Consider the following 23139-nt stretch of genomic DNA (forward strand, 5'->3'; position numbering starts at 1 on the left):
TTAATTAATTTAAACATTGGATGATTATATTTCCCAAATGATAAATATTTATTTTAACCTATTGTCGAGCGAGAACTGAAATAAATATTTAACCCGTTGCCAAAGGACAATAGGAAAGCCAGCTCTGCTTTTTGTAATGAAATTTCCTACTGTGATATGTCAATTGAGAATAGATAAAATATAGAGAGAGAGTGAAGCCTTCATTTCTTAAAAGCAACGATTTTAGCTCCCAAGATATATTTTAAAGTACTGGAAGGTTCATAGATAACGTGTGTTCTGTCGTCGTAGTTGAACCATGTGACCGAATCGGTGCTTTAGGGGGTTTCCTAACCAAATGATTAGAAAGTACCGTACCAAGCAACATTTGTTTCTCGGCTCAAATCCATCTGAGTTTTGGCACCAATGTCAAGAATACTTTAAGGATTATCAAACTAATCAGTACATTATTAAAGGAAAAGATGATGGAATTTAAAGACAAAACAAATTTTATTTTCGTCCAGATAAATTACAGCAGGTTAGTTCTGTACACAAAAGATCAGTGCAGTGGAAGATCTTTATCTTTGATGGAAAGAACAAATTAGGCAATATATGAAGTTTTAAAAGTTTTCGTTCAAAAGATCGGACTGCTAATCGGTCGGAGTTTGCTTCGCTCACTGATCGGCTGGATTATAGTAACGTGGTGGCTTGACAACTTTGGCTATAAACAATAAAGTTGCGTGATCATTTGTTTACATTTTAAAGCTACTGTTAATGTAATTTATTGTATTGTTTGTTTATTTGGTGAAATATTTCAAATTGCAAAGAATTGTTTTTCGTTTTTAAAGAGTGTTTAGTTATTTTAGTTGAAGAATATTAATTTTACATCGGGAGGGGGATGAGTGATTTTCGTTTATTCAGAGAACTGTTTTTACCTTGATCATTTTTTTAAACAATATCCCTTCGATTGTTTTATTCTTTTTCATATGGGGGATGTTGCAGCACGATTTCCTGTTTGTTCTAGATGGGTAGTTAGTTTTTTACACTTAATATCTGAGGACTCTTTTTATCTTTTGAGTATGGCTGAAGGAACAAGCCATCAAGTACAGGAGAAAAAATAGTTAATAAAACAACTGCTCAGGGGGCATTAGATAAATCAAGTTGTAATAAATATTCGCATTCTGACACCAAGCAGCTTAAAACATTTTCTTTTTACTTATTTTTTTCAACAAAACGGTTCAAACACTTGATAGTTTATTGAAATTTTTTAACTTTTCAATTTACAAAGTTTGAACAAAACAAGGTCTGTCGGGTCCTCTAGTTGTATCTAAAAAATTAAAGTTAATGAAAAAAAAAATCCCAAAACTGTTCAAAATCAATTTTTTTCTTTAGCTTTCATTCTTTTAATTCACCTTCATCGCCTAATAAAATATTTTATCATCTTAAATAATTGACCATCTTTGTGTGGACAGTGATTTCAACAAATATACTGAATTTTCACAAATCTCATTGTGATAAATAATAAATTACAAAAGGCTACATGCAAAAATAATTGAAATGTAGGATTTTATCATCAAAGTTTCGGAATTAAAATAAATTCACATAAAAATTCAGCAAGTATGATAATTAAAGTGTTTAATTTTGATGATATGCAATATACCACAAAAATAGGAGATCATCTTTACTATGTCAACATTTAAAATTAAAACTCAAGCTTTCAATTTAGAACAAATACAGTATAACTCTGGTAACTCGACATGAGTATTACCTGACTACCCCACTTAGGTGACATTTATTTTTTCCAATCACATTTATTTTTTTTTGATCTAATGATAATTTCAATGGGCAAAAAACAACTTGACACATTTACAGGAACCCATGTAAGTTAACTTCCACTAACTATTCCAGGTCACTTTTTGCTTCTGTTGTTTTTTCACATTGACCATTTCTGAGAATTTTACATTGAGGGTTCTTGGTTTAAGTCAATTAAATCTTTTCTTGGAAAGGCTAAGATTTCTTTTTGTTTATTCTGGAGTCTTCACACCATATGCTGTTGATGTAGTCCTAAGGCTGGGAACGGATTGTGGAAGAAATAAATCCAGGAGAGCCCCAGAGTGAAACAAGGCACCACAGCACCTGCTTGCAGGTGTTTAGAAAGTGCATGAGCAGGGTTTCTCTCTTTATTAGACCTCACTGACCATGGAGGTGACTGACACTCTTTTCAAAAATTGTAGATTATTTTTCATCAAGTATTTGAATCAAAGCTATTTATTTTAGTATGAAACCTTTCAAAAAACTAAAACATTATGAACTGGAACTGAATTTTGTAATTTTAATGGTAAGTACTAGTAAATAAGCAATACAGAAAGTTACTTAAGAATGGAAATTATGGGCCCTCCGGTAAATTGACTATGGCTTAACTTGACATGTTTTCGTGTTCCCTCGGGTTGTCGAGTAATCAAGGTTTTGCTGTATTCGAAAATTTGATAAATTTGAATTGCACTTTATAATAAGTTCTGATTCAAAAAACTAATCAGAAATTGATTTTCTACAAATCTTAAAATGTAGCTAAAACATTGAACACAAAAATACCTGTTGACTTTTCAGGTTTCCCTTCAAGTCATTATTCGTTTTTTCTAGTTCCACAACTTGAGCTTCAAATGAGGACATTTTTTTTACTGTTAGTTTTAACTCAGCCAACTCTTTTTCTAAATTGTTGTTTTTCTCCTTTAGAAGTTTGTAATCTTTCTTCAGATTTCCAAGCTTTAAATAAAATAAACATATTAGAAAGGAACAGACGCACCAAATGTAAGATTCTATCAAATAAGCAACATTTTAAACGACTATTTTTCATGTCACAAAAATTTGTATGAAGAAATTAAAGTTGAATTTAAAAAAATACTCCAACAAGGGATACAGTGGACACAAAGCGATTTGACTTATGCAAAATGATTATAACATGAGCTTTTCAAGAAAAACGAATTTTAGAGGTAATGCAAATTCCTTGCTCGCAATACAAAAGTTTTCAGAAGAAAATTGCATTGAGTAAGTATTGGTTTTGTTATTGACTACTAAACATTGATTTTGCAATTTCATTCCTTTAGCGTCACTGACAGAGGAAGTTCTCATACTCTACTAGTCTAAACATTACTTTGTTAGTGTATGAAAATTACTACTTAAGCAAGATTGTTGAACATGCATCATTTGACATAACTTTTATTTTCGAGGTAGACCAGGCAAAGCAGCTAGTAGAGAATAAAGCCCTTATGCTTGTTACTTGTGAACATTTCAGTTTGCTATAGAGATAAAACTATGTATTTGGCTTTGTGGATTATCACGAGATCCTATATTGTTGGTTATTATTCTTTTTGAAAATACGTAAAATACAGATTTACTTATTCAGGGTTATTAAAATTAACGGCTAATATGAACAAATTGTTGAATTTTCGTCATTTCCTAACAACTAAGTTCAACATTTAAAAAGTAAATAGTAAAATTACGTTTTGCAATACTCATTTGGCATAAGCCATTGACATCTTCTTTGAACATTGTTGCATGAGCATTTAAATCAATTCATACGATATGAAAAGGCAAAGGCATAAAATATAGGTATAAAAAGAAGTTAAAATATTATAATTTTCTAAAACATTAAATAATAATAACAATAATTAATTTCAGGAAAAAAGAACACAACTTACACTATCTAATGTTCCTTTATTTTTCCAGCTGTTTAAATCTAAGTTATTCATATATTCTTCCATATCTTTCATTCCTTCCTTTTAAAAAAAAAAGCAAGATGAAAAAGTACATATGCAACAATTAAGTGACATAATTAAACATCTGTTGAAATTGTAGTTTAGCAGGACATACAAAAGTAAGAACAAAAATCTATGAACACTAAACCCTTTCACTGCTAAAGCTACCTATAAGCGGTAAGCAGTTGCAGTGAGTCACTTGGTATGGAGGTTCTGGGACAGGGTTGTGCACAAGGGGGGGGGGGGGGAGAAGGGACACCTGTTGGCCCAGGCCTGAAGGGGGCCCGATATTTTTTAAATGAGGGGTGAAACATATGTAGGGACATAGGGGTAAACAATAAGGGGGGGGGGACGGCCTGCAAAAATCATTTGTGATAGGTCCCAAAACTTCTGTGCATGCTCCTGCTTTGGGATGGCAAAAGCAAGTGCAACAAATGATAAAGACACTGCAGCTACAGAGTTTTCTGAACACAGTTTGAACTACTAGTTCATGCCATGCCATCTACTGGAGTTAAAATAGACCTGAGTAGTTAAAAATATTAGTAGGGTAAAATAATTGATTTTCGAAAGATACTTTTTAACATTGAGATGTTAAAATAAGACTTCCATCACTACATAAAATGTTTCTAAAAGCTAAAGGCAGTAAAGAACATAATTATTTTTAAAAATCTATCTAAGCAGCTCTGTAGCTTTAAAATTTCTTTGAAACATAAAAACGTACATCTGTAATAATAACATAACTTCAGCAATCTGAATACTACATGAAACAATAAAAAATTCAAAAGATTAAAGTAAAATTTTAAAAACACAATACTTACAGAATCAGTTATTTCAAATGAAGGGGATCGATTCAAGCTTTCAACCAGCATACGAAGTCTTTGATTTTCTAACTCTAACTGCAAAACACGGGTCTGGGCATCAGTATTTAATTGCTCTAAAAGGCTATGGTTTTCTACTGTAAAAAGAAAAACACTTTCTGAAAATGCTGTACAACCTTCTATAACATCTGATATGTGGAAGTATAAATGCAAGCAATCAAAATTGAACAGAAAAGAATAAATTTCATTTATTTATTTTCTAACACAAGGCTTTACATAATGTTCTTTACTTTTGCTTTGCAATTTGAAAATTGCAAAAGCGTTGCAATAAATTCTTAAAAATAAATTTGTTATTGATCGTAAATTATCTGTATGTTAAGGAATTAATCAAAATTCCAGCCACAAAACTAGGTTGGTGGCATTCTGTTTAGTTTTGCTGACATCTTAATGAATCCTCCACTGCTTATTTCAGTCCTGAACTAAATACATATCAAGATTCATTTATTTGCTGCATTCAATCCAGTGTAAAGCTTTATGAACAAGAGAACTACTAACAAAAATAAGATAAGATACTGTAATATGCTCCCCCCCCTCCAGACATTCCATAAACTAAACTTCTATAACCCTTAAAAACACATCTATTCTTGAATTGACCTACATATTCGTTTAAAAAAAGTGAGCAGTTAAATATTTCTTAAGGATCAATAAAAATTAATTTCTTAAAAGAAAGTTAAAATAACAGTATCAGATATATCAAGAACCTTTGCACTTATGAATCTTTAAATGAACAACCAAGTGTAAGACAGAAAAAGCCAGGAAATCTCCATTTCTACATAAATTCCTGTATGTACACTTTCTGGTCAGTGTGATTGTAAATAAATCACGTGAAAAGGACTTGGCATTACATGCATTTGATTCAAATGTCTTAGGCGTTTCTTGGAAATTATGTGATTTTGTCTTTTGGTATAACCTGAAAGATTTCAATCATTAGGTGTAACAGTTTTTTATCTATTTGATCAATTACATTCACACACATTCTTAACGCTAATTGTTTTGATTACAGTAATCAGCAAAACATATTCATGAAAAACTGCAAATTTAGTAATAGGAATGAAAGAAACATTGTTTTAAAATTATTTTTTGAAAATATTTGATTACTTTTTAACTGAAGTACCAAAAACTCCAAATAATATGAATGAACATAAGTTTCTCACTAACTCCAAAAGAAGTTAAGATGCTAGGTACTATACGCCATGGGCAGGTAAAGGGCCGTAACTGCAAATTTTTTATCTGTTATTTTTTTGCAATCGATTGCACATTAACTTTAATATGCAAGCTTGCTTATTTAGTTCCTACTGAAAAGAAGTCTAATTCCAACATTTCCTTATTGTTAGTATTGAATCCCACACGCATTTCTTCAAATATCTGGAAAACTCTTTTCTGCAGATACTGCCGTTTACCTGCCCATGACAGTACAGATGTATGTACAAAATGTCATACTGAACATACAACAGCAACATACGTGGGGAAGAATGAGTAAATGCATGAGAAAGTTCACTCTGAAGCTGAACAAGCTCTTCCATGGAGGCTTTCCGCTCAATATGTAACTGAGCATTTTCCTCCAACAATCCTTGGATTTTCTCTCGATCAGCTTCACGTTCCTTTAAATGAGAGAGAAAGGAATGTAACAAATATATTTGGGATGTAATTAATTTTGACACACAACACTTAATTAAAAATATCTTTTACAGGAAAAATATTTTGAGACATTGAAAGCATTGAGAAAAACAAAAATTTATTTTCTTGCAATGCAGATTCATATAGATGTACATGTAATAAGCCCATTAATTTCACTGAAATTTAGAGTCGGTGATTTAAAGACACAACATCGTAACACATTGACATTGATTAATGCTAAAGCTATAAGAGAAACAAGGTGTATGGCAGATCAGGAAATGATATTTGTTTGAACTGCCATATATGATCTTTTTTTTTTCTCTCAGAATTGACACTTTCAAAAGCTTCTAAATAACTGCATTAAAGATAAATTAGCATCATGCCCTAAAAGACTTAAACCAAAGCTGGAAATCAATCAGCAGAAGCTTCTGATTTTCCCCAAAGTAAACTTTTAATTGCAGTAATTTCTACTAAAATTTTAAGGAGATTGAGCATAAAAGATGCATATAGTAATACTATTCAGCTAAGTAAATACATAAGATTTACAATAATAGTGCTATTTAAAAATAAAGAAAAAATAATACACATTATGTATTATTTTTTCTATTTATTATTATTTTAAAATTTTATAATAATAATAATTATACTGAAAAATAATAAATGTACTATTATTGACTTGGTTGTTATTTAATGCATTGTAATTAAAAAAAAAAAAACAGTAAATGCAATTATCAGCAACAGTGCTACTGATTGCAAGCTAAAATATCATGTTGTTGTAACATCTACTCTTGTGAAAAACATTAAATTTTGTAGAGGTGAGTACACTATCATCTATTTTAGAAGTAACAACATGCTGTACACAAATATGCTTACACATTATTCCAAAAATGAGAAATAATTTAAAACATAATTACAGAAAAGTATACTAACAATCTACTTACAATGTTAAGTTCATTGATTTGTGAGCAATATTTAAGAATTTCAGCTTCTAATTCTATCACTTGCTCAGCTCTTTTTCGGCTAGCTTCTAACTGTTCTTCAAGCATAGACTTAGTCTCCACGAGAATCCTATTATCCTCTCGAAGTTCCTGTGCCAAAAGAAAATGATTAAAACATTGGAAGCATACATTAAATACATGCAAATGGAAAAAGTTTGCCTTTATAAGCAAAATTAAAGAGAATCATTAGAGGTTACGATAAAAAAAATGATTTAGAAAATATTGATTGACATATTTACTTTTGATGGATGTTAAAAAAAAAGAAATTTATTTTTAGGATGTACCTCAACTCGAGATTTGTAAAAATCCAGTTCATTCATTTTGTCTTTATATCTTTGGATTTCACTTTCTAGTCTGTCAACTTTTCGAACCTAAAACCAAAATAAAAATTTTAACAATGTTTAAAAACTATGATATACACTCAGAGAATATAAAACAGTATTTGCTTTTCTAATCTACCAAAATAATGGAAAACTTTCTTACCCTTTCTTTTAAAATATCTATTTCATCTCTATAGGTTTTGGCTGTACGAGCATCTTGAACCAATTCTAAATTCTAAAAAGAAATGTCAGAAGATTTATCAAAGGATTATAATTTGTAGTAAACAGATGTACACATTTGGCATAAAAATGTTTTAAAACTACACTAAAAAAAAGAACAAATCAAACGTATGACAAAAATGTTTTCTTCAATTTTTTATCTTATTGCAGTCAATGAAAACTTATCGTGTTATAATCTTTTAAATGACTAAAATAACAAAAAACTTTAAAAGTACCGTAATTTCGGGTAGATAAGCCGCCCTATCGTATACGCCGCACATGCAATAATTTAATAATTAAAAACAAAAGTTCATCGGATAAGCCGCCCCATCGTATACACCGCAGAAGAGCCAATCAAAACATGGCACCCCACCCTCTCTCTCTCTCTCTCTATATATATATATATGCATATGTACGATGCAATCATTTATTATAGTTAGAACAAAACTGTAACAAGCAACTGCACTTTTTGACAGATAGAAATGGAATAAACTTTGTGTAAAAAAAAGGTCAGAAAATGCTACGGTTACACAAAAAAGTAGTGTTGCCAGATGACACCTACATTTGGTTGGATGAGAAGTTTTCAAATCATTGTGTTATACTTAGCAGTTCATCAAAAAATTGTTCACCCTTTATCAATTTCTTTTTTTTTTCATATTTATCATCGAGACATTTTAAAACATTACTCAGACTATAGGGACTCTAACTCAGACAAGCTAGCTATTCCTCCATTTTTCAGCCTTGTGAAACGTATGTGACCATCACAAATCTGGCAGCACTGGAAAGAACAACAACAGCGAACAGTGGCAAAATCGGCGCAAACTAACGCAGGTTTAAGGGTGTGAGAAATTAAACTTAATGAAAAACCTGTTTCATGGTGCAATTTGAGAGCTCTACTAGCGTTTTTTAATGAATTTTAACATTGCCGCTCGATTGGGCGAACATGAAAAGCACTAAGAAAGAAGGGTGGGGGGAAAATTTCTTCAGATACGCCCTCCCTGGCAGATGTTAAATTTCAACTTTCAAACACGTATAAGCCGCGGCTTATCTACCCAAAATTATGGTAATATTGCAATAGACTGAGCACAACTGTAATAAAATTTATAAGAAATTAAAGCAAATAAGTATTATGATTTTTAATTTGTGGTACTCATTAAAGCTTCTCTTCAAATATATTGATCACGATTAGAAAGAAAAATTAAAACTAACAGTGTTGGAGGCAATTTATTGTGATCTTCGCTCATGCAGTGGTGAAAGAAAACAAACTCAAAGACATTAAGAATGGTTTACTAAAATACTAAAAACAGGTCTGTGATGTAAGGAAGTCATGACTTTTAATATTTATAAAAGTTGCTAATTATGTCTGAAACATGAAGTTCAGATTATGACAGCAGTACATTTATAAAATATAGAACTACATTTTCCAGCATAAATCTACTTATTTGGATAACGAGTGTTTTAAATTAGTATAAAAGTTTTGCCACTTTTTAAGAAACCCAATAAAATAATACTCACTTCTTGCCGAAGTTTACACTGAGATTCTTTGGCTTTTTCCAATTCTTCCTTCAACTCAGTAATACCTTCATTTTTTTCTTCTCTGTGAAGATAAATAAATTAAGAGGTTTAAAAACTGACCTAGAACTAAAAAAGAACTTAACTGCCTTGAAGCAATAAGCATAATACATTGTTCTATTGAAAGCAATTATAATTTTTTAGCAATTTCACTAAAATTACTTTCACTTAAAAAAAAAAGTCCTTTTAAAATAAGACTACTAGTGTACTTAGAACTCATTTAGTTAGTTAAAATTTGGCCACCTAGCATTCATTTTAACTTTCTATGGGGGTAGGGAACATGTTAACAAGTTTTAGAATTAATAGAAAATTTAAATATATTGTAAATTCTTCACGCATTTCACAAACATATAAAAACCCTTATAAAGGAAGGGGAAAAGACAATATATAGATTTTATATTATAATGTATATAATAACATATAATTCAACAATGATTTAACTATAAAGTTGGTTGAAATGGTTGGTTTAATGGCAGCACCTACTAAGGCTGCAACATGAATCACAAGGAATTATATGAATAAAAGTTTTTGTTGTTTTCAACAGTAGAAATATCTTGAAAATCATTAGAAACTACAATTATAATTTTTTTTTATTCATTCATATTCAGTTTAAAAATAAATTAATTAATAAAAAATAAAATTTCAAATGCTAAAAGGGCAGGAGAAAATAAAATATAAAACACAGCGACAATTCGGTAGAAAAAATGTGGTTCAGAAAGGTTACACTGAAATTTAAAGTACTTTTTCTTTTATATATGTAAGAACAACCACTAAATAAAAGGGCAAGCTGCAACTTTTCAAAAATTAATCCTTCCACTTCCTACATTTTTTTTTCCATTTGGGGTCGGAATAGAGGGTCTTTAAACACCCAGCTTTCTATTCTTTTCCCTAAACTGTCTTTTTGGAGTCTCTTAAGAGATAGTTCTTCTAAAAGATAATTTAAAGAATATTTAGTTCCAGAAACATGTAAATAAATAAATACATAAATGAATAAAATAAAATAAATAAATAAAAATAAAAAATGCTGAAAATTCCCACTCTTAATTATACTAAACAATAGTAAGGTTGAAAAATCATCAAAATCCAGCAAGAATGTAAAATATAATTACTATGAAAATTTTATAAAAACTATTTCAACATCTGAAACAAAAAGACTCATAATGCTTGGGATTTTAAACAGTACATCAAACAAGTAATACATTTAAATCATTAAAATTTTAATTCTCTTCCAAAGCTGTTTGCGATTAATTGTATTCAAAAAATGAATATTAAAATGGCAATAAAAGAAAAATATTCAGAATTTCAATAAATTTATGTTTTTACAATAAAAGAAAATATTGCAGGGTGAAAAAAGGTCAATACTTCAATCAGGACAATTAATTTTGCTTAAACAACATTCTAGTCATTTGGGGGGGGGGGGGGGGTCAGGGAGTGCCATGTGCCTCCTCCCCCAACTTAAGAAAATCTGTATGTACAAATAAGTGGGAGTGTGTTTTTTTTTTTGTCGTTTTTTCTAACGATTTTCTTGAGTATACACATCCACCAGCAAAATTTGAAATGAAAGGCATGAAACACTTCTTGATTGGAAACAAGAAGTTATTGGACATTAAATTTCAAATACAGTTGAGGGATTTTGTAGTGATCAACTGCTTTTAATTCCATTAAGATAATATGAGGTAGGGAGAAGCAAAGGGATGCAAGTGGACTTTTTAAAGTTTTGAGTAAAACACGTTTAAAGTTCAGATCCTAGGTAGGTTTTCATTGAATTTTTTTTTCCAAAATCAAGGAGTATTGCAGCACCCACTAGAGTTACTTGTTCCATGTCTTGCCCCGAAACAGAGTAGAAGTTCTCCTCTACCGTTTGTACTCATTATCTCCAAAAATTTAAATTTTAGTATTAAATCCCTTTGCATCTCACTGCCTCATATATAAATCTCACAAGTATGAACCAATAATGCATACTGTTACTGTACATGTTAACGAGTAGACAATTATAAAAAGGATTTTGTTTAATGGAAAAAAAGAAAACATGTAAAATATTTTTAATTGAATGTCAATTTCAGGCACTTTTAAGAACCCTATAACATTTTATGACCGTCCAAAACACAGTAAGACATCAAGGAAAGTAAAAGTCAAGCAATTTGCAAGATATGGGAGCCATGGAAAAATTGCATTGAATTACAAGCGGTAAAACTTACACTTCTTGTTGAAGCTTCCTCAGTCTTGCTTTGACATCAGCTAATTCTACAATGAGATGAGATTTGTCCATGCTACTAGCACTGGATGGGCTTATAGGAGTGGTCCCGGAAGTGAGGCACAGATTTTGCAAAGCAGAATGAACTACTTTCTGCAAAAAAGGAATCAAAAATAAAAATTTGCATGAAATCATGGTTGAAAACATTTTTTATTTTGAGATACAGAGCATCTTTTAAAATGAAAACAAACAAATGAATTTTTTATGCTTAAAGATTTTAGCAGTTAAGTATAATAAACTAAATAAGGCTGACTTTGTAAATGGTAAAAAAAAAATCCCAGCAGATTAGAAGCATGCACAATCAATTGCTACATATATTATAAAATTGCCTTCAAATTAAATAAAAAAAGACTTTTTGAAAACCAGGGTATTATATTAAGCCCTGCTTTGAAAGATAACATTTGATGGAGATCTACAACGATATTTTCAAAAATAAAACATTATGTTTGAATCTAGAGTGCAAAAAAATATGATTACATTTTGTTTCATCTTTGCATATTATATATTCCAGCTCATTCAATGAAATTTGAATTTTTCAAACATGACACCTATGCATAAAATACAATCAAAAAGGTTTGAAAAAAAAAAAAAAAAATCCAATCAACACCAGGTTTCCTTAAAAGTTTCGTCAAAAAATAAAATGATTAAAAGATTTTCAAAAATGATGTCAGGAGCTTATGTATCATCTTGAAAATTCTTACTTGAGATAATTCATCCCTTTCTTTGACTAGACGACGAAGGTGCTGGACCAGCATGTTATACATATGCTCTTGTTCTTCAGGTGGTACAAGACTTAATTCGTTCCATTCGTTGGTCCAAATGGCTTCTGGATTATCTGTTATCTAAAGTAGTAATTTGCGCATCAGACATTAAGTCAACATCAAAAACTTATCAGCACTTAAAAGTTTTTTAATTCCCACAAAGATTTTCTGCAGAACTTTTTCATACAGAAACAACAAAAAAGTAAAATAAGTACGTCTTTAAAACAGAAGGAAAATCAAAAGATCATGTGAAAATCTCTCAAAAGTTTAAGTTGCTGATTATTTTCTTCTTTGTTATGAATTTCAACCAGACTAGCCAAATAGTCTGAAAAGAAATTTTTTTGGGTGCTTTGCTGCAATTTGCTCCCTTCTTTAAAATAATACAAAAATTGCAGCAAGAAAGCATAAAACTTTTGCATCATGACAATGGATCTCAAGAAAATGCTGCTACTGTTCCAAAAAATTTGAAAATAACTAAAATTGATTCATAAACATAGATTCACCCCAAATGAATTTTTCCTACTTTTTAAAAGTATTTTTTTATTTCTCAATCATGTAAAGAAAATCCTTTAAAAGCTGAATTGTTTTTGCAAAAACCAGAACACACGTTTTGATGGCAATACCTTGACACAAATCAATGCATGTTGCAGTATGAAATTATTAAAGTTTTTCAACCCTAGCAACTAAATTAACAAATGAAATACAAATGTTAAATTTTACAGTACAATTTTTCCACAACTAAAAAATTCTGAAACCCCCTTTTTTTTTTCAGTACAGAAAAAGGAGATTTAGGGACCAATTTGACAAAAAAGGGAGTTATAGGGACTTGGGGTACGAGTAATCTGGGTTTTGACGGACATCAAAGAAATAAGATGATTCATAATGTTCCCTCCTTTAACAGCATATACAGGTGATTTTATGTCTTGAACAAGAAAAAAAAAGAAACATAGGAGAAAGAAATTTTTTAATACAGTGAAGCATCGTTGATACATTTTTGAAGGGAGTGCATGAAAAAAGCATACAAATGAAAAAACGCATAGTAGGTATGGGTTTATGTGTATTAGACTCTGCAGGGACCAATTTTAAAAACATATAATTGATAAAAACATACAAAAATTAATTTGAATTTTGACATCTTGAATTCAAATTATGTTTTCTCAATCACATGTTTTTTTGCGTGTGTGCAGGCATGGCATGTGTGTGGGTATGTGTGTGAGTGTGTGTGTAGGTTTGTGTCTGTGTGCAGGCGTGTGTGTGTGGGTATGTGTATGTATGTATGAGTATGCGTATATGTGTGCATGAGTGTGTGTAGGCATGCGTGTGTTTATGTAAGCATGTGTAATATTGACGCAAGCTGGAGACCGTTTTCGCTAGAGGAACAGCATCGTGAGGCCGGTCGAGGGTGGTGCTGGCAGAGGGAGGCGGAGGGAAAATAAAATCATAGCACGCCAAAAAAAGTCAACAAGCAATCGTGATTGCTCAAAAACGCATAAACGGTGCTTCACTATATTACCATTCTGAATAAACTTTCAAGATAAATGTAAGTTTTTTTGAATTAATTTTGGAAAAAATCATTCATAAAAACACAGCAAAGCAGGGACATAGTGTTTTGATTCCAGCATATGGCTGTTTTGTTAAGCAAACTTAATATACATCTGATTCTGTTCTGGAATATTTGATAACAATTATGATTACAGCAAAATTTATTAATAGGAACAATTCTAAATCAGAAGTTGCGTGTAAAATATTTTATATGTACTTCAAAAAAAGTCTCTTTGGATAAGATTATGCAACACAAATGACAGTGCAGAGATGCAGCAGAAAACAAGATAAAACATATTTATCAAAACTTTCAAAAGTAGTAAAAGAAACTCACCTGCTGAATATAATCTACTATTTTGTGTTGTATCTCCAAATCCATTGATTTAATAACTTCGATAAAATGTTCTTTGCGTTCACACTGAACTGCACATCCTAATATAAGCAGTAACAAAGTCTCCATCTCTCCAACACTAGAATCTAAAAATGCAGAATAATGTAATTACATCAACTTTCAGAGATAAATACAGAAAACAAGTAAATTAAAACCATATTTCAGACTACACAAATATATTATGTATCATAGATAATGAATGAATAAATGTAATAAATTACCGTAAAATCCCAAAAATAATCCCCCTACTGATTATAGCCCCGCCCCTCCTTATTTGTGAAAAGTGAAATCATTTTATAATCTCGAATTTACCCCTCCCCCCCCTTCACCTAAAAATTTTCCAATCATCTTCATTTGCCACTCTCTCCAAAAAAAAAAAAAGATAAAATTTTCTGCTTCACTTAGAAAGCCTTTACAAAGGTTTAGTTCCCCCTCCATGTGCAGGTTTTCTTTTCTAAAAAAAAAAAAAAAAAGAAAGAAAGAAAGAAAGAAAAGAAAACAGAATGACTTAAACAAACAAAAAAAAAAATTAATTTGAATTTTGTCATCTTGAATTCAAATTATGTTTTTCGCAATCACGAGTGTGTGTTTGTATGTGTGTGTGTGGGGGGGGGGTATGTGTATGTGTGTAGGCATGTGTGTTTGTGTCTGTGTGCAGTCATGAGTGTGTGGGTAGTTGTGTGTATGAGTGTTTGTGTGCGTGGGGGCGGGCTATGTGTATATGTGTGTAAGCATATGTGTTTGTGTCTGTGTGCAGGCATGAATGTGTGGGCAGTTGTGTGTATGTGTAGGTGTCTGTATGCATGCGTGTGTGTATGTGTTTGTGTATGTGTGTAGGGGTATGTGTGTGTATGGTGGTGTTTGTGTATGTGTGTATATGTGTTTGTGTGTGCCTGTGCGTGTGTGTTGGTGCGTGTATGTATGCGTGTGTGTGTGTAGGATATGGAAGCAACCTGGAGACGGTTTTCGCTAGAGGAGCAGCATTGTGAGGCCGGCCGACGCGACGGGTGGTGCTGGCAGAGGGTGGCGCCGCGCCGGAGGGAAAAATGATAGCACGCCAAAAACAGTCAAATGAAAGCAATAAGCAATCGTGATTGCTCAAAAACGGTCTCCACAGTATGAAAATGTCTAGACTCCTTTTGACGCAAGGGCATTTTTTTTCCTTTTTCTTTTTTGTTCATATGTATTACAAAAGAAATTTATGCAATTGCACTGCTTTTCATTCATTTTGGAAGGAGCATTTTTGTTCTAACTTGTGAAAATAAGCAATCTTCAACACGACGCCATTGCCATTTTGAAAACGCGAAGCTATTTTGGAAATGAGTTGCTTAAAAAGTAGCGCCAAACTTAAAAATACCCTTTTTTTTAAAGGAGAAATAAAGTACTTGAATGAGTTTAGGATCATCAGAAATGTATATTTTACCAAATCAAGTTCGAGATTTGTCTGTTTTTAATTTCCCAAATTTTGTAAAGCGCAGTTTTTGAAATTACGATTTTCGTAATGAATTAGCAGTCGTGATTGAGATTTTTGCTTTTATTTTGAAACAAGAACATTAAGATTTTGGTTCTCTTACTATAACCTTATTACATTCAGCACATGAAGAATTTTCAAGCGACAAATTATAGAGGTTTTGCTAACTTAAGGAGCAAAATCATTTCTTTCAAAAAAAAAAAAAAAAAAGGCGACCACGTGCAATTTATTACAAGGAGAAAATTATGAAAGGTTTTAATTTATTTCTCACTCTTCATTAATATTAACTTTTATTTACTTCTTTTTTTTCTGTACTCTAAAATTGATACTACTAAAAACAATTATTTTGGCTAATTTTTCAACGAAAAAAATCTCAATTATAACCCCCTTCTACCCCCCCCCCACAAAGGAAAAATATAAGAGGATGTGAGACTTGAAAAAGTAACTTTTTTCCTTTCGGATGCTAATACACGTATGCTGCACATTCATAAAAACAAATCCTCAACTAATAAAAAACAACAAAGGGAGGAATAAACATAAAATTATTTAAAAACTTACATTCATCATGCTGCTTTGCCAAAGTTAAAATGTCAGGAATCTTTATTAGTAGTAGCTGTCCAAGAACTTCCTGTAAAACAAGCATGTTTTGGTTGAAAAAATAGATTTCAATATGAAAAAGAATACACGAAATAATTTCTTAATGCATCTGGAATAGTAAACAATCATAAAATTTATAGCTCATGACTTTCCTGTTCCATTTTTGGATTAATTTCAGACATCCTCATACTGTCAGGGTTGCATTGCTACCCCTTACTGATGAGAAACCACCTTTATTGCTTACATCTCTTCATGCTTATTATAGTTTTGATGATTATTGGCTTAGCTGGGTTAAAAAGGCTTTCGTATTGGATACTAGTTTGCATACCCACTTTCCTTGTGTAATCCTTCATTTTCTCACTTGTTCATTCAGATATTTGACGTAATTAAAAGAGCTGTTTTATGCCCCTAGCTCTTGCGTGACCCTTTGTCTGGTCATGCATATTTTGAGATCACAAATTTTGATTTGATGCTCAAATTTAAAACTCAGGCATCAAATTTGATACCTGAAGTTATGGACAGCATCAAAGCATTTTTTTTTCTCCAACTCATTGTGATTGAGACCTGCTACTGACATGAAGAATAAATTTCTCAAAGAAATTTTAAAATAGAATCAATTTTGTCTTTGTAAAAAAAAAAGTTTTCTCTGCACATCTTGCATATTTAAAAAAAAATATGTCACCAGAAATATGTGTAGCATTTCAAATATTTTTTTAAAAATCCTGAGATGTGCAGAGTAGATTCGTTAAAGATGATGCCAAGTTTATTAATTTTGAAGCCTAGCAACTTATCCCAGATCATAATGAGGCCTAAATTTGAATTCTTATGTCGGTGGTTTTTTGCCTCCCTCATAAGGAGTCAAAACACCTTTGTGAATTCCTCAGCATCAAAGGACCTCTGTACCGAATTTGGCAAAGCTCCAACAAATCAGTGGATTTACATGAAGAAACAACCAGGGTTTGCTGATACATGATATATATTGTAAAATATATCCAGTTTTTATTTTGAAAATAACATAATATTTTAATATTTTCGATATTTATTTTTAACTACGGTATTTTCAATATAAAAAGTATATTAATCATAGTACTATTGTTCATTTATTATTAACTAGTGATACCCGCACGGCTTTGCCCGTAATAGAAAAATCAAAAGGTCTTTTGGTTCGTCTGTATATTTACAAATAATGTATGGTGAATTTTCTCGCCAGTTGGCTTGTACCCATCTTACGGTTCCACGTTATGATAATTTCGTATCTCGCCAATTGGCTTGTGCCCATGTTACGGTTATGATAATTTCGTAATTTACTCGTCCATCTTATGATATTTTTTTCTCTTAAAATTGGAATGGAAAAAGAACCTCATCGAATTTTCGAAAAATCGCTTCGAGGTGCACACCCCCATGCTACATACTAACTTTGTGCCAAATTTCATGAAAATCGGCCAAACGGTCTAGGCGCTATGCGCGTCACAGACATCCTCCGGACAGAGAGACTTTCAGCTTTATTATTAGTAAAGAAAATAAGCAAAAAGTTATGTGCTATATTTTTATGATCATTCATCATTAATGTAACAAAGCAATATAACATCCCTTTTTATTTTATATTCATAAAATAGTTCATAATGCGAAAATTTTATTTCATAATTAAAGTGCCGAATTAAATATTAAATGTTGGTAAAAAAAAAAAAAGGTTAAATGACTCTGCACCGACTAATGCATTTTTTATTTCTGAATCATATAAATGTGTAAAAGTAGCTAACAGAAGAAAAATGAGTAAAACAGCTAATGCTGAAATAACTCCATTAAAATTGATGAAAATTTAAAATGAAATATTAGACATAAATAATGAAAGAAACCTTAATTTTAAGTCTAGATATCGCAATAACAATTTTAGAAAATAAAGAGTGATTTGAGGAGGCATTTACTATTTTGAAGATTTTATTTCGGGCTGATTGAAAATAACGGATATATATATATCAAAATATCCGATTTATGTCAAAATATCGGATATTTTCGAAACCTGGAAACAACACACATGTATATAATACATTTATATATATTGCACCCCAGCAAGAAAAGTGACACAACTCAAAATTTGAGGAAAACATACTAGCTGTTGATAAAAATCTAAATTTAATGCTCTATCCTGCCACAAAACTAATACTAAGTTGGCTTTGGGGGTGTAAAGACTATATAGTGAATACCGACACATCATTAAAATTCATAATTTAGAAGATAAATTTTCAAACTTTAAGTGTGCATCATTAATTTAGACAGTAAAAACTAATCAGTAACCTTAACATCGTAATTTTTTTGCACATACTGTAATATTTGATGTTAAACCACTTAAAACTAATATCGCACAAAAACTTGATTTTCTCCTATCCTTTTTTATTGTTTATTTATTTATTTATTTTTTTTGAGTAGTGTTACTTTCCTTGCCGGGGTGCAATATATAGATAGAATAACATGGGAAAACTGAAGGGGCGTGGGTCAAACATGTTACAATTAAGTGTGTTATCATTTATGGATAGTCCCTTCCTTGATTTGTAGTATTGTCACTGTGAGAAAAGCTCACAGCAAATATAATTAAGGATGCCACATTGATATTGGGACAATATCTCCATTTTATAACAAAAATATCCCTTTTACATTTAGAAATAATGCATGGTAAAAATTAAAGTAATTTTTGAACGTACTTCGTAGAAAGCTTTGATATTGTGAAGCAGAACATCCAAATTTCTGATGCGTGTAGAAACATCCTCAGTTGAACTGTTGATCCCATGATAAGGAGGATGAGGATCTCTGAAAAAATTATGTACAGCATTTGTAACATAAATATAAACCAACATACTTAAGTTAAAATGTCTACAAATGAATATCACAAGTACAAAGTATCATGTCAGTAAATAGTGTATTAAATGATTTTATGTAAATTGTATTCATTTGCTATATTTCCTCACTTTAAAAGAACAGTGAACAAAATAATGAGAAATTGAACATTAGACTAAAATCTGGCTTATTCAATACTTTAAAAATAATTTTTGCATTCATTTTAAAATAGTGCACATGACAGGTGATGCCGTAGTTTAAAACGAACATCACATGACTTCCTTTCACACCAATTTAATGTTATTTCCCCATTATTGCAATTTCAATGTGATTCAATAGTTAACTCTCTAAATATCACCAACAGTGGCCGAATTTAAACTAGATTTTAAAAAAAATAAAAATCGCCAAATTTGTCGCCAAGCTGGCGATCAAAAGACTGCTGATATATCGCCAAGTGTGCGCCAAATTACAGCACCACTTGAGTTTGCATCAAAATTAACAATGATTTCCCCCCAAAAAGGTGCAAAAGACCCCTTTAGAAACACCCGAATGCAACCACAAGGGGAGGTGCACAACTAGACTCCACTAGGAGTCTACGTACCAAATTCCAACTTTCAAGGACATACTGTTCTTGAGTTATGCGAAATACATATGTCACGAGAAAACTCGTTGTAGTTAACTCAGGAAACGTCAAAATGGATATTTTGGGTGTCTATGTACATGCGGTCGAGTCGAAAAAAAACCTCAACATTCATTTGGGGGTGAGCAAAATGGAAATTAAAGGTCGATTTTTGAGTGAAAATTTTTTCGCGAATACAAGACTTCCTTTTTTGTAAAATGAAGTAAAAATAGCTAGTTAAAAAGGAAGTAAAAAGCTATACTGGTGAATTTTTCATTTTGATGGCTGAAGAAGTCTTTTAATTTTATCTGAGTTATTGTATTGATAGGACACACCTTTACAATTTTCAGTTGAGGCCCGCCCTGATTACTGTAAGGTCCAAATGTTCATGTCAGAAGGGGGCCTCAAACTTGCAATTATTTTTCCTGATAACCTTGTTTTCCTGACTACAGTGACAAAGTTAAGAAAATTGAAAAATACTACAATGCCTTAATCACAGTAAGATCAAAGTTGAATACATACCTTTTGTAAAGTAAGAAAGAACGTCAAAAAAAAAAAAAAATAAATAAATAAATTGCAGATTACTGCAGACTGCTTTCGGCATAACAAGGAATGCCATTTTCAATGGAAAAAGTAATGAGCTTATTGATGAAAAAAGACAAAATAACAAATAACAACGTAGAATAGCATAAAATTGCAGCTTACTGGAGATTTCTGTTTCAGAGCTCAGGATCACAAGGAACCCCTTTCTCAATGCAAAATAAGTGAGCTTATAGATGAAAAGATATCTCACAAAAGACACTTTTGTTGAATGTCTTTTCATCAGCTCACTTTTCCTTGTAAACTCAAAACAGGTGGCAGCAGCAAGCTGCAATTTTGTGCTATTATATTGCCGCCTCAGAGCAACAGTAAGACATATAATCCCAGAAATAACATTAAGATATCCCACTGTTGCTCTGAGGCAACAATATGTTATTTCTTATTTTTACAGCAAGCTTGCTTTCCTTAGTCAACATTTTTGAAATGTTGTCATAATCAGGTCCTGTCTTGTATCAAATCACTAATTAATCCAAGGGACTCCTATAACAGGCACACCAGCCTGTACTTGAAAGGCTTTGAGCTTGAATTACTCACTTTGCCTCCTTACATAGGTACTTTTTCACAAAAGACACTTGAAGGGAGCACGAATTGAGATTTCACAAAATGCTTTATTGATAAATTCATCTTTTGCTTTAACAGCTGGATTACAAATACAAATATACAAATACAAATGTGACGACCAGCAACAGGCTCTGGGCCCAGCTAGGCTGGTCCTAGTCAATTAATTAGTCCCCAATGAAGATCAATGGCCCTCTTAAAGCTAGCCACTCCCTTGCTCATTACCACCTCTTCCGGTAAGCTATTCCAAGTGCCAACGACCCTGCTAAAGTAGTAGTTTTTCCTGATTTCCAAGTTAGCCTGAGATTTAAATAGCTTAAAACAATGACCCCTTGTCCTGCTTTCCCCGCAAAAATTTAATCCATTTACATCTTTCATTTTGATAAATTTAAATAACTGAATCATGTCCCCTCTGACTCTCCTTTGCTCCAGGCTATACATGTTAAGCCTATTAAGTCTGGTATCATAATCTAAATCTGAGAGTCCCCTTACTAATTTAGTTACCCTTCTTTGAACCCTTTCCAATACAGAAATATCTTTCTTCAGATAAGGCGACCAAAACTGAACAGCATACTCCAAATGAGGTCTTACTAAACTCCTATATAAAGGCAGAAGAACTTTCTTAGATTTGTTTGAAATAGATCTATTGATGAACCATGATGATTAGCAACCAAAATCTTTTAATATAAAAGGAAGAATGTGAAGAAGAAAAATTAATTGCTTTAGCATACACTAATGTTTTTCACTACATAAAGAAATAACAAGATTATATTTTCTTTCCCACTTTTCAAAAATGATCAATCTTAATTCTAATAAAAAATCAGTATTTATAAATCTTTATAGTGCTTTAAAATTTCAATGTGTAAACGATAATTAATATTCAATTTCTAACAAATATTTCCGTAACACAAGGAAAAATACCTGTGTAAGAACTCATCCAATGTTTCGAACATTTACTTACATTTCTAACCAGATACTGTTGAGAAATACACCATCACACAGCCCTCTGTACTCCAATATTTTCTTTTCTTCATCTTGAAATGTTTTAGCCTGCAATTCAAATTTGGCAAAAATCAAAAATTTATTTTTGACAACTTAATATTAATTCTAAAAAATTCTTCAATGCTGTTTAAAAAATATCCTAAGAAATTTAAGTATTACAAAATAAACTTTAGGAAATGCAAATACTTTTAGCATCATCAAACAAGCTTTACATTTTAACATTTAATTTAACCCTCAAGGACATGTAAGTCTAACAGACCAGGATACAGTGTTTCTCCTAGGCAATTTTAAGAGGACATCTTGCCCCTTTTTTGTATTTCTTAATATGCCCTTATTGCCCTTTTTGAAGTTTAAACAATAGGGTCACCCGGGGTAAAATGGGTATAAAAAACAGCATTTTTAATTTCAGTGACCCATAGCAGAAATACCATGAAATATAATTGTGTTTTTGTTGAATATTCTATACATTGTGTATCTTAGGTCTAATTTGGGCATAGTTTGTGTTAACTTTTTGCTTTAAATTTAGTGTAAAGGGGTATACCTATTTTACCCCTGTGTATACCCATTTTACCCCGTGCTTCGGGGTAAAATGGGTATATGATGTTTAAAGTTGAACTACACTGTAACCAATGGAGAAAAATTTTTTTAATTGGGTATAATTGCATTGGAGGATAAAAACTTTAATCCAAAACAACCACAAAAAATGTTTACAGAACCAAATTTATGAACAAAAAGCGCATTGGCAAAGACTTGCAGTGTGGCTGAGGTAGTATTTTTACAACTTTGTGATGCCCCTGCACAACATCAATGTCATCTTTCTTGGGGAGCACATAGGATAATTTGGCAGATGATTTTGTAGCAAACTTCTCAGTATATTCACCTTCAGCTGAGATTTCAGTGATTAAACCTATGAATTCCACAAATGTAACAACAGCCCTGTTGCCAATTGCAGGAATTAACAACTAGGAGAACCACTAGTTTTCACTTCCACTTCATTAGTTATTTTATCGATTATAGTTAATGTTTTTTTTAAATTTATTTATTTTATGTGTATTTATTTTTTCTGCTTTTGTTTGTCTCTTGCCTGTTTGTGTACAATCTTGCTGCCACCTGCTCTGTAATTACAACATCTCCCACCTTTGTTTAGACTCTTACTTTTTTTTTCTTTTGTAAATTT

The 23139-nt window shown here is 31.6% G+C and overlaps 1 protein-coding gene across 1 annotated transcript in view; it reads right to left on the reverse strand.

Annotated features, from left to right (window-relative positions):
* LOC129227228 (girdin-like) overlaps positions 1-23139 on the reverse strand; it is a 58396-nt gene that overhangs the window by 31962 nt on the left and 3295 nt on the right. The window contains exons 2-15 of the mRNA XM_054861736.1: positions 21922-22010; positions 19051-19156; positions 16313-16382; positions 14227-14369; positions 12291-12431; positions 11534-11682; positions 9279-9360; positions 7708-7779; positions 7509-7595; positions 7168-7314; positions 6072-6210; positions 4550-4686; positions 3675-3752; positions 2569-2739 (exon numbers count right to left, since the gene is read on the reverse strand). Of these exons, the coding sequence (XP_054717711.1) occupies positions 2569-2739; positions 3675-3752; positions 4550-4686; positions 6072-6210; positions 7168-7314; positions 7509-7595; positions 7708-7779; positions 9279-9360; positions 11534-11682; positions 12291-12431; positions 14227-14369; positions 16313-16382; positions 19051-19156; positions 21922-22010 (1611 nt within the window). The remainder of the gene's footprint in view (positions 1-2568; positions 2740-3674; positions 3753-4549; positions 4687-6071; positions 6211-7167; positions 7315-7508; positions 7596-7707; positions 7780-9278; positions 9361-11533; positions 11683-12290; positions 12432-14226; positions 14370-16312; positions 16383-19050; positions 19157-21921; positions 22011-23139) is intronic.

The sequence above is a fragment of the Uloborus diversus genome, chromosome 8 (genome assembly GCF_026930045.1).
Source record: "Uloborus diversus isolate 005 chromosome 8, Udiv.v.3.1, whole genome shotgun sequence".
NCBI classification, from domain to species: domain Eukaryota; kingdom Metazoa; phylum Arthropoda; class Arachnida; order Araneae; family Uloboridae; genus Uloborus; species Uloborus diversus.